The sequence below is a fragment of the Canis lupus genome, chromosome 14 (genome assembly GCF_003254725.2).
Source record: "Canis lupus dingo isolate Sandy chromosome 14, ASM325472v2, whole genome shotgun sequence".
Lineage (NCBI taxonomy): Eukaryota > Metazoa > Chordata > Mammalia > Carnivora > Canidae > Canis > Canis lupus.
In genome coordinates this window covers 8,253,756-8,266,981 of record NC_064256.1, presented here as the reverse complement: position 1 = coordinate 8,266,981, position 13,226 = coordinate 8,253,756, and the positions used below count along the sequence as shown (strand labels likewise).

Here is a 13,226-nt window from a genome sequence, read left to right as displayed (position 1 = left end):
TTCTTATGGTAATTCTGCTTTTAATTTTTTGAAGAAACTGAGCAATCTTTCTGCTTCTTGTCTCTGATAAGTTAGCAGTGGAGACTGGGGACTAGGAGTATCAGAGAAGGCTTGTCTATATAGCTGCCTGGAGCTTAGCTTCATGAACGTAGGCAGTTAGATATGCAAATGCTGCATTTGACCTAGGTTTATCGTCCATTTTTATGTTCACCTGGTTTCATAAATACATATTTATGTTTGTGGCTTAGGAGTTAGCTGTATGCTTATAAACTAAACTAGTTACTGGGATCCCTGGGTGGCTCAGCGGTTCAGTGCCTGCCTTTGGCCCAGGGCGTGATCCTGGAGTCCTGGGATCGAGTCTCATGTCAGACTTCCTGTGTGGATCCTGCTTCTCCCTCTGCCTGTGTCTCTGCTCTCTCTCTCTCTGAATAAATAAATAAAATCTTAAAAAAACTAGTTAAAAAAAAGTGGTTGCATACAAGTCAAGATACCTGGATTTGGAGGTAGACACAGATGCAATGCAGGATGGTCTTTGATCAGTCTCTGTGTGTAGTTTCAGGCATTGACTTTAGGTGATATTGCTCTGTGCATGCTGTGCCTTTCATCAGGGAACTTTGTTTCATTTAGTAGGCCTCTATCTACTGTGTGAAATACAGGGAGAGGGTGGATTGTCTAAAGGAAGAAAGACCTGTAATGCTAACATCTATCTATCTTGGAATCTTTTCTTAGCATCAAAACCAAGAATATATAAAATACAGAAGAGCTGTATCCTTTGGCTGTTTTTCTTTGTGTCATTGGCAGCTGTTCTTAAGAATTATTATATTTTTCTTCATAATTCTCCTTAGAGGTCATGATACACTTCTTTTTAGTCCAGTTCACCATTCTAACTTTGGCCTTCAGTTAATTTACGTGAATATGTATTCCCTTCGTCTGAGTGACTTTAAATGCCATCTCATGGGCATGCTGGAGAAATGGGTGTGCTTTGAAATTTAGTGAATAGAGGATGGCTTTTTTATACTGGCTTTGCTCACCCAAGCAACACCTAGCTCCCAGAGCAATAAGGGTTTATTGGAACTCATGACAAGGTGAATACATTAGCCCCCACTTTATTGCTTAGGTTCCCCAGTTTGGCCTTTTTGGTGAATGGAGACATTTTCTTCATAGAATGGCATATATTTGCAGAGAAAATGTAACCTTTTGTTTTTATCCACGTCTTAATAATATTCCCTTTTCCCCCAGTAATTCTCCTCAGATGCCATTATGCACATCCTCTTTCTTCATATCCCTGAGCTTCTCAGTTTTATTACTACTCTTGTTTTAAAGACTGAGTGACATTGTGTGTATTCTACGCAAAGCATAAGTATCTCTGTGTATTTGTGCTGCTTGTGTGGCTGGAACTCCTCCAGGGAGAGTTCTGGACAAAATGATTTAATTTCCCCTGACTGCTGCTGCTGACCTTGAAAATTTTGGACACAGATGCCTGTGATTGACACTTGTACAGGGGAGGAAAAAAAGACCCTTGTGCAACTTCCATCCTCTAGAGGAAAGCATTGGGAGATGGTAGCTCAGATGAGGAATAAGAAGAGGCAGCCATATGGGAGACATAAAATACAGTTTCCAGTATTACTTATGGGGCCTTAGCATTCATTGTTAGGGATCCTATCGTAATACAGTTGGGTATTGGGATGAATTATACCATGATAGAGTAATGAACAAAATGATGGAACATTTGTGCAAACATAGATTATGCCTTTTACATATATTTGCATGCTTGTAAGGACTGAAGATTCTAGAGGATTAATGAAAATACTGCCAGCTGTAAGGTTATACTCATATAGTGGTCTCTGGTTTCTTCTGTGATCCTTATCAAATTGACTTGAAATATTTTCAGTTGTCAAAACTGTTATCCAATGACTTTTATATGTGCCTATTATTTACCTCATACATAAGCTAAGGAATATTTTGAGACCATTTTAATGTTATGGTTGTCAAGTTATCACTACTTCTAGAAATCTTTGCTAATCTCTAACGTGTCCTTATATGAAATGTCTTCATCTGTATTTGTGGATCTCATGCCTGTGTATGCTATTAATTAAATATTTACCAAGCTGAATATTTATCAGGAAGCAGTGATGTCCACTTACATGAATGCTTAATGTCACTAAAGACTCTAAGTATCTCTAAAGGCCCTGTATTAAGCTGGATTTCTACCTTTCCTCTCAAAACACATAAAAGCATTTGTCCATCCATCAAGGTGGTGGAGGGTAAGGAGTTCATTTTGTCTGAAGTACATCAAATAAGAATGCTCCTTGCTCCGTGCTTATAGAGGTTTGTAAGCACTATACTATAGGTTAACATTCCATTGATGAAAATGGGATATTCTAAGAATAGTTCTGACTCTGTTGGGGAGTTGGGAAGGGTGACTGTAGCTGGGGGGAGAGCAACATAAATATATGTGAATAAATAACCAGCCTTAGCACCTAATTACACTGATTTCAAAGTGGGAAGGGTTGTTACACATACAACTAGGCTGGATTGGAGAGGTAGGAAGGAAGGATTCGTTGTTTCCTTATCTTTTCAGTGTAGATGTATAATTTTTTGTCCATTATCTGCAAAATTGCTTAGGTTTTCCAGTATGGCCTTCTGTAAAAATTGTTTTAAGAGAGCTCAGATCTCAGCAATATCCTAATGAAACATAAATTTCAGCTTTTTTATTATGGTTATAAAAATAAATAGCTCAACATCTACCAATTGCTCATTTTCTTTCTAATAATATCAGTCAACACTCAGTAGAAGTATTAATCACTGCTACAAAAAGCAGATATTTCCTTAGCCAAGTTTCTAGCCACCATCAATCCAGTAGAATAAATTCCAGCCACTAAGGTAAAGAATTCTAGAATAATAGTAAGCAAAGACAAGAATAAATGAAGCTCAGCCATTGAATTGGTAGAAGTGATTGAAAAGTATCTTCCTCGGGATCCCTGGGTGACTCAGCAGTTTAGCGTCTGCCTTCAGCCCAGGGCGAGATCCTGGAGTACCGGGATTGAATCCCACATCAGGTTCCCTGCATGGAGCCGCCTCCTCCCTCTGCCTGTGTCTCTGCCTCTCTGTGTCTCTCATGAATAAATAAATAAAATCTTAAAGAAGAAAAATATCTTCATCAAATACAAAACAATATATTTCATAAAGATAGTCATAAATTAAAGGAATTTTTTTCCTTTGTACAAATTTATTCTCACATCTGAAATTGTTTTTAGGAACTGAAAATTCCAAAGCTTCCTGATCTAGTCAGGTAACAGATTTTTTAAAAGAAAATGAAGAATAAACATTTTATTTTTCATATCTGGCTTTTCATACCATGTTTGTTCATACTTGGTTTAAGGATGTTTACAGGGATTCATAAAATATAAGAAAACAAAAGCTCCCAGGGAAAAATATAGAGAAAGTTAGAATCATAATAGATAGAATCATGTAATAGAGGAATGACGCTAAGACACACTTGTGCCTTAGGAGAGTAGGTGTGTACAGTACAGTCTGGTGTGGTGACCACATGTGGCTCTCAAGCACTTGAAATGTGCATGGTCCAGATCAAGGTGTCCTGGAGCTGCAAAACACACACCAGATTTCAATGACTTCATATCAAAGAAAAAATAGTCTCAATATCCTTTTCATATTGGTTATTTCTTGATAGGATGTTTTGTATATTTTTAGTTAAAGAAGAAATATTATTAAAAATTTCATGTTTTTCCCTTTTTGACGTTACTAAAAATGTGAATGTACACATGTTGCTCTTATTGGTGACTCCCGGTCTTTCTATGACCCTGTGCCTGTCTAGGAGGAGGTAAGTTTTACCTCCTCTTCTGAGAATTGAGGGGCTCCATAAGGGCTTGTATCTGAGTAGCTTCCTTGGTTGGGAGATAAGCTGAGAGCTTACCAGAAGCAGGACCAAGAGGCTCCCCTTCAGTAATTTGTTTTGAAGCTCATCTTATATCTAGGTGAATGGGTAATTAAAATTTGTTTGCAAATTAAAAATATATACATCTAATATTTTTGTAAGAAATACATAAGGTGCTTTTTATTTAGTAGGGAAGAAAGATTAAGCATACTTAAATATTGAAGAGTATTATAAAGGCCCTATTCTGTCTAGACAAATGGAGACCTTGGTCTCTTTGTTGATTATCTTCCTAATTTAGTAAGGCAAGGTGTAGCCTCTCAAAATATCTCTAGTTAACCTATTAATTAATTGAGATTATTCCCCACACTCTGCTTTAATTATCTTTGGTAAATAAAATCTCCAATAACTGGTACCTGCAAAATTAATCTAGAAGATGTGTAAATAAATACTAAATAGAGTATCATTCTTTAAAATAAGCCCTACTTATCTCTAAGTTGGAATGAATATGTATGAAGTACATATTCTTGTTTGCTGTGGCTCCTTAAGCAGAAAAGTGTATTTAATGGAGTCTTTCTACTTAATGATTTTAGCAGTCTAATGATTTAAGTCAATATGCATCTTATTTATGCATATATGTATGGATGTATTTATTTATGTCATATACACTTATTTAGCACTTACTTTGTGCTAGGCTCTCTTCCAAGAAAATCAGTACATGTTTATCTAAACATAACCGACACGTAGAGCTTACTGAGTCTGGCCCTATTCTAAACACCTTGTGTTTATTAATGCATTTCTTCATATAACTGTGAGATAGGGAGAGTTGTCCATGTTAAACACAGAGAAGTTAGGTAACTTATCCAAGTTCACACAGCTCTTATGTAGAATTGCTGGGAACCAAACCTTGCAGCCTCGTGGCTCCAGAGTCTATGCTCTTATTTAAGCTGTGGAAAATAGTTTGTTCTACTTACTTTTGTCTTCTGGGTGTGTTAGCTGGACTTGCCCAGATGACAGTGTCTTTTTTAGGGGTGCATAGAAGCTTTTCATAACTACCTGGAAATTCTGTCATAAGAATGAAGGGTCATTTAAGAGCTTATTTCCCGAGGCAGGGTATTTATTACAGCTCTTTGTGAATTTATGATTGGCCATGTGGAATAGGGGGTGGGATTATATGGTAATCATGCAAAATAGCCTTACATAAGAGCCCTAGTTATATTAATACTAAACTCAGGCTGTGACCTGGAAATGTTGTGGATATGAGGTTTTTCTTACTTCCTTATCCTTTATACATGGTTCAGGTTTTGTCATTTTGTCATTTCATTATCATCACTTTTATAAAGTCTACGAAGTTCTTTGGTAGTCTGACTTTTTGAGAGATCAGTTGTATGAAGAATATCCATCCATAGAGCCTTAGAATTCTTTAGCTGTGGCCCAAAGCTATTCTGTTGAACTAAATTACTTCCATGCTTTATAAGAGATTGTGATATAAATTTGGTCTTAAGTTTCCATCTTCATTTCTCTGAATGGTCCCTGAAATTCCTTTCAGGGAAGACTCCACAATCTAATAGGATGACTCCAATTAGATTGCCCCCTACCTTTTTGTTTTTCTTTGAAAATGTGTTTGAGAAACACATAATATGGAAAATTACATGTAATTTGCTTGCTTTCCTGTTACAGGAATGGCTGTGATTAAAGCTTTATCCTGATTTCAGGATATTCTTCTCCTCCATGTTTTAAATATATTTTTGTCATATAGAAAGGTGGAAAGATCAACAACCTGACAAATCAGCCCTCAAAAATGAGCCTTCTCATTTCAAAGGTGTCCTTTAGAATTTTATGTCTGAAAGGGCTCCTGATGGATGACATATATCCATTCATGAAACAGATATTTACTATATACTCTCCTACTCCTGTACTGGCCCTATGACAACAGTTTTAGGGAGTAAAAAGCATGCCTGCCTTCTCCTGGAACTTACAGCTTATGTGTTCCAATATATTACAGTAAGGGTAAGGTAGGAATTGCAGAGACCTAAGAAAATGCCATAAAATACACCATGTCTGGCTAGCTAGGAATTTGAGAGTTTGGTGATACCGTAAAGTTCTAGTCTAGTGCTCTAAGTTTTCCAGGTGAAAAAGTGAGACCCAAAGATGGGATGTGACTCTTTTGAGAAAGAATGACAAGTAGAATCAAGCAAGAGCCCAAGGCTTCCTCGGGTCATTGCTGTAAAGAAAGATCAGAGATCAAGCCCTGTCTTTGTGTTATGTACATATAAAATACTTGTATACTCAACATTTCAGGAGTATCTATAAGCTTGATTAAATGAGGAACCTATCTGCATTGACCTACTTACTTACTTATTTAAGATTTTATTTATTCATGGGAGGGGGAGAGGCAGAAACAGAGGGAGAAGTAGGCTCCCTGTGGGACTCAATCTCGGGACCCTGGGTACATGACCTGAGCCAAAGGCAGATACTCAGTGGACTGAGCCACCCAGGCCCCCCTAACCTGCTTTTTTTTTTTTTTTTTTTTTTAAAGGATTTTATTTATTTATTCATGAGAGAGAGAGAGAGAGGCAGAGACACAGGCAGAGGGACAAGCAGGTTCCATGCAGGGAGCCCCACGTGGGACTCGATCCTGGGTCTCCAGGATCACACTCTGGGCTGAAGGCGGTGCTAAATCGCTGAGCCACTGGGCTGCCCCTAACCTGCTACTTTTTAACTCCTGCCATTCCTGTGTACTTTACCCACAAGCACAAAACTCAAGTTATAATTTATTCAAAGACCTTGCTAAGATTTATAGTTTTAATCGAAACTATTTAAATTGTGGCTCTTTTTTAGATGATTGACAAGGCAGTGATGAGTATCTAGAAATGGCTCCAAGGTAGAGAAACTGATCTCAGAATCCACAGGAGAGGGACATAAATGCTAATTACACATTGACTTTAATTCTTGGTTTGTCACAACTGCCTAAGATGAGTGTCTTGGCTGTGAGCTGTAATGAGGGCCTGATCATCTGTACTTCAGGTTTGCTTTAACAGTGTTGTCTCCCCAATGTGCTCATTAATCCCTTATTTTCAGTTCTTTTCCTAAATAAAGGAAGAAATTAATTGGGAGATGAATGTAATTATTGATTCTTTAGGTTATTGAAAATTAAGGTTTTATTTGTTTGTTTGGTCTTCTCAACTTATTTTCCCGAAAGACAGTTTTGGGATAGGGTGCCTTTTGGCCTTCCGAACTGGAGGATGGTCAGATGTTAATTTTTGTTTATTATCGTCCCCCCCACCACACCCCCCATAACTGCTGAGCCACCCAGGGATCCCCTATTCCGAGGGATTTGAGTCAGTAATGCTTCTGTTTCTAGCCCCTCTCAGTCCTTGTCCTGTCTTTTGGCCAGTAGTAACTCTGGCCAGCTGCATACAAGGAAACTATTAAAACCTCTTTGTAGGAGGGACTAGTTGTTAAGCCCCATCCTTACTCTCATCTGATCATATCCCTCAAATGTACCGAGCTCCTTAGCTTTAGACAAGTTGATGAGACCTAGCAATAATTCCAGTGTATACACTTGACTCTAGAGGTCTTCTGTGTATTTTCTTCTTGTCTGTCATGTTATGTTATGTTATGTTATGTTATGTTATGTTATGTTATGTTATGTTAGTACTTCTCGTAAGAAAGATTTACCTTACCTTCAGTCCTTAATTGGCTTTCTCTCTGATAGGCCTCCCTGTTGCTTTTAAACCATGATTAGATGGAATGTTCAAATGAATGATCTGACAGTCCAAATTTTGAGGCAGCTGTCCTTTTCAAAATTTCTGTATTCATTTTTAACATGAGTTTTTGAGGAACAGACAGTTTGAAGGGATTTTAACGGTGCTCACCAGCACTGTGGCTGATCTTGATGTCTATGCAATATGCTTCTTTAAGCTGATCAGTGGGAACTAAAGATGTGTTTAGAAAACTAGGTTCTGAACTTAATGAAGTTGATCATATCCCTCACTATGAGGTTGGCTTCAGGATCTAGTGTACTTTCTTTAATGCAGATATGTAAACCTTGACTGTGACCAAAACTGGACATATACCTTAATGCTATAAAACAGACACTGCATGTTTGTTAATGGATACCACATGCTTGTTTTCTTAAAAGTTTTCATAGAGAAAGATCATTGTCCATATCCATATATTGTATATTAGGGTTAAACAACTTTCTCATTTTAGGTTCGTAGCTTCCTAACCTATTTGTATACATATCCTTTCTTCATTCAGAATTTATTTATTTATTTTTAAATATTTTATTTATTTATTCATGAGAGACACAGGGCGGGGGGCAGAGATACAGGCAGAGGAAGAAGCAGGCTCCATACAGGGATCCCGACGTGGGACTCGATCCCAGGACCCCAGGATCACACCCTGAGCCAAAGGCAGACGCTTAACCTCTGAGCCACTCAGGCATCCCTTCATTCAGAATTTAAAGTTTTTCTGGTCCATTCAATTTTTGGTTTTTTGGTTTTTGATGTTTTTTTCCCAAAAAAACTTCCTAACTCCAACTGTATTGGTACTGGGTGCAGTTAGCTTGTAGTTTTATTAATATACTGTGATACCAGTCCTGAGCATCCTGTCCCGAGCATCCATTTGACTGTCAGCTTGTTCTTGATGTTTCTTAACTTGATTCTGGAGAAGTTATGGTAGACTGAAATTACATGCAGTTTTTCCGTAGAGTAATTTCATATTTTAAGAAACAGATCTTCCAAGGAGTCTGAAAAGGTTAAAGAATTGCTTTATGTCATGTTATCTAGGAGTCCTCCAGGAACATTGCCAACCTCCTTTCTATCAACTATAATACCCATGGGACCTTAAATGTTTAGCCATTTGTCTTTCTCTTTTGGTATCAGTCATTTAAATTTTTAGAGCAGTTTTAGTTCATAGCAAAATTGAACAGAACGTACAGAGAGCTCCCATATAAACCCTACCTCTACACAAGCACAACCATCCTGTGCCAGAGTGGTTCACTTGTTATAGTTGATGAAGTTACATTGATACATCACAATTTAAATTCTGTAGTTTACATAGGATTCTTGTGTTCTGTGTTCCCTAGATTTTGAGAAATTTATAATGGCATGTATCCATCATTATTATAGTGAATTGTTTCACTGCCCTAAAATCACCTGTGCTTTCCTGTTCATCCGCTTCTCTTCCCCCTGACCCTTGGCAATTGCTGATCTCATTGTTTATATGATTCTGCCTTTTCCAGAATGTTACATAGTTGGAACCATGCAAAATGTAGCTTTTTTTCAGATTGGCTTCTTTCTCTTAGCAATATGCATTTAAAATTCCTCTGTGTCTTTTCATGGTGTATTGGCTCATTTTCAGTGCTGATTAATATTCCATTATCTGGATGTATCAGTTTGTTTATATGTTCATCTACTGAAGGACACCTTACACATAAGTTTTAGCTCATTTGGATAAATACCAAGGCACGTGATTATCAGAACGTATGGTAAAATATGTTTAGTTTTGTAAGAAACCACCCATCTTTCAAAGTAGCTATGCTATTTTGTATTCACACTAACAATGAATGAGAGTGCTTGATGCTCCATATCCAAGCCAGCATTTGCTGTCAGTATTTAGTAGGCAATCCTAATGTAGTGGTAGCTTATTAGTTTTGTAATTTGTATTTCCCCACTGATCTATGATGGAAAGCATTATCACCATCTCAGGGTCTTTGGTGAGATGTTCAGGTCTTCAGCCCATTTTTAAATTGGGTTGTTCACTTTCTTACTGTTGAATTTTAAGACTTCTTTGCATATTTTGGTTAAAAACCCTCTGTCAGATAAGGGTTCTGCAGATATTTTCTGCCAGTCTGTGGTTGAGCTATCTTTTGATTGTTGTTGTTGTTGTTGTTGTTTGATGTTTTTTAAAAAAGTGTTAAAATCAAACTGGGTGAGGTAGTCTTTCACAACTGGGCAGGCACACGATGCTGCTAGTGAACTATGTTGCAAACTCTCAACCTTAACTCCTTTAATTCTTTATTTGCAGGTGAATGTGACTGTGGACTACATTAGACCAGCCAGCCCAGCCACAGAGACGGTGCCTGCCTTTTCAGAGCGTACATGTGCCACTGTCACCATTGGAGGAATGTGAGTGTTCCGCTGGCAGAGGCTCAGCCATAGCTATGAGTTGTTCTCTGTCAAGTCTTTACTTCCCTTCTTCCTGAATTGCTTCCTGTTGCTCTTAACACAGTGGTCTTAATTATATCTTGATAGCAGTTTGCATTTGCAAAGCATTTTATAATCATTCATTAGCTAATCATATTCTTTCATTATTGTTTAAGATTTATTGGGCTGTGGGGGATCCCTGGGTGGCACAGGAGTTTGGCGCCTACCTTTTTGGCCCAGGGCGTGATCCTGGAGACCCGGGATCGAGTTCCGCATCGGGCTCCCTGCGTGGAGCCTGCTTCTCCCTCTGCCTGTGTGTCTACTTGCTCTCGTGCTCGCTCTTTCTCTCTCTGTCTCTCTCTCTCTATCGTGAATAAATAAATAAAATCTTAAAAGAAAAAAAAGATTTACTGGGCTGTGTGCTTGGCAATATGTAGCATGCATTATTACTATTAATAATGCCATTTATTGAGAGTCAGGTCCTAGGTACTATCCAACATTGGGTAGAAAAATTATCTACACATTAATTTAGGAAGTTCAATTATAGGCACCCTCCACTCCTCAAAAAGGGGGGAGGGGTTCATTCGACATTATCTTTGTATAGACATATGTTTTCAGTAGATCATAGGGCCTTTCTCTTCTGTGCTGGCCATATCCTGTTAAATTCCAAAGTCTCTTGGGAACTTTGTTGATGAACAGTTTTTCTTTTTTTTTTTTGATGAACAGTTTTTCTATCTGATGGGGGAAGAAAGAAGCCTGTAGCCTGCTAGGCCATGCTTCTACAATAAATATTAAAACAATCCCCAGTAGCAGTTCTAGTCTGTATAAAATGTACCAGCATGATATTGTTTCCATTTCTAGTTAACAATCTTAAATGCTGTTTGTTACCAAACTGATAGTTTTCTTCTTTTTTAAGGGGGCATAGTAGAGGGAAAGAAAAAAATAGGTTTCCCATCAAAACAGGGGTTGTCTTGTTGAAAGTACAGTGGAGCTATTAAGAGAAATACCTCTAAGCTACAGTGTGACTCTGAAAGGAAAGAGAAGATCTTGTAGCTAATTTACCTTTCAGAAGCTCTCCTACCAAATAGGATCCTTTTCTGCTCATTTGCGCTATGACATTTTGGCAATAACTTTTGGTCACGGTTATCACTCCTATATTTATGTAAACGTTACTGTACATTAGTCAGAGACTTCATGGAGAGGAGCTTGATACAGGCTTTTGTTGTCACTACCTTAACACCATCACAAGTGACAGGTTTTATTAGAAGCAGAATCTTGACAAATCTTATATAATATTTTTGACATGGGAGAGACTAGGATGTATAATTTGGTCATTCTTCTGTCTGTGTAAGTTGCAATAATGATTATTACTATTTTGTCACTAGGAGCTAGATGCATGCTACTCTGTTATGGGGAGCTGGAAAGTTGGTATTCCTATATATTTTAACTGTCGCAAAAAAGGAGTCATCTCAGGAAATAACTACTCCTCCTATGTAATACACTGGTAAAAACGATTGCATCAGTACTGTAAAAATCCACATCTTTATTTTTGTAGATGGTTTCCACCCATATTTAACAATCCATTAGTGCAGGTTATTTCATTTAGCTACCACTGAGGTACACTTTTAAAGTAAATTCACACTGCTTAAAATTTATATAATCTGGTATGTTATAAGATTTTTCTTCTTATAGGACAATTTGAAACAGCTAGTTAAAAATTCCGTAGTAGGGTGTTTTGGGCATGTTCCATGCCATGAAACCTTAAGTTTCAACTGTGTTGATGTTGACTTTGATGATTACTCCTTCAGGCTAGTATGCCTTTCTGCAAAGGTTAGGTGTCTCTGTTCCAGCCAAGGTTATGGTCAGATTCTCAAGCTTTCATGAGAAGGTATCAATGTTTTTTTTCAGTTTGGTTAGTTAACACAAGTTGATGGGTCTTAATTGACAGCATAGACTATCTGTATTTCAGGTTCATGCCAGAGATGATAACCTTGACCTTACCTTTCTCTACCTTTCAGTTCTTGTAACTGGATTATAAGAAATACTATTTTTATATGATTTACCAAAGTATTTACCAGTGTATTGATTCTTCTAGATAACTTAAATATATATATATTTTAATTTTTATTTATTTATGATAGTCACACAGAGAGAGAGAGAGGCAGAGACATAGGCAGAGGGAGAAGCAGGCTCCATGTACCGGGAGCCCGACATGGGACTCGATCCCGGGTCTCCAGGATCGCGCCCTGGGCCAAAGGCAGGCGCTAAACCGCTGCGCCACCCAGGGATCCTCTTCTAGATAACTTAAATTGTCTCCTTGGATTAGACCAGCCTAGCAAGGTGCCTGGGAAGCATTATGAGTTTCTTTAGAGAGTTGTTTCTACTATACTAGACTTTGTGAAGCAACTACTGGGCTGCATTCAGGAGAAGTAATTGAGATCTACAGATACTTTTGAGACAAACTCTCACTAGACCATTGAGCTCCCTAAAAGTAGGGATTTTCGTTACTTATATTCCCTGTTACAGTCTCAGCAGATTCAGCCTGTAGTGGGAGTTTCAGTACATTTTTATTATATTGTAGAGTGTCCTTTTAAGAAGCATAACAGGGAATACTTAGATGTCTCAGTACCTTGGACACTTATTTCTACTGAGCCCTGATTTTGTTACGTAATCAATACTGGAGAAGTTGTATTGGATAGTTTTCCTTTTTTGTTTGGTTATTGGGATGTCCTTGGCAAAGATAGGCTATTTCTGGAAGATCAGCTTTTTAATATCAATTATGCTTTTTATATTCTATTTGTAATCATAGCTTCTCTTTACTCTTCTCACTTTGATTTTGTTTTTAATTTATTCTCCTGAATTTTCTGTCCTTTTGCAAATCATTCCAAATAATACTATTAAAAGACTTGTATGAATAAATAAGAGTGTTCAAATAGTTCATAGTCAGAATCTAGGTATACTAACAGCCTTCTTAGTGTAATGGTTAATTATTTGAAAACATTGGCTAAGGAAGGGATTTTTTTTTAAATCTAAAATATTTTCATTTCATTTAAACCTGAAAATGTATGTATATTTCCAGATTTTTGGTCTGTGGGCAGAGTAGATCAACTCTTTGCTAACCTGATAAATGCATAACTTCCTCTTTAGAATGAGTCTTTAAAAACACTATGAAACTCTGGATT

General features: G+C 37.5%; 1 protein-coding gene across 2 annotated transcripts in view; it reads left to right on the top strand.

Annotated features, from left to right (window-relative positions):
* Nucleotides 1-13,226, top strand: part of SND1 (staphylococcal nuclease and tudor domain containing 1) — a 420,776-nt gene that overhangs the window by 179,598 nt on the left and 227,952 nt on the right. For both annotated transcript variants that reach the window (XM_035698273.2, XM_049093379.1), the window contains exon 12: nucleotides 9,926-10,026. In XM_035698273.2, coding sequence (XP_035554166.2) covers nucleotides 9,926-10,026 — 101 coding nt within the window. The remainder of the gene's footprint in view (nucleotides 1-9,925; nucleotides 10,027-13,226) is intronic.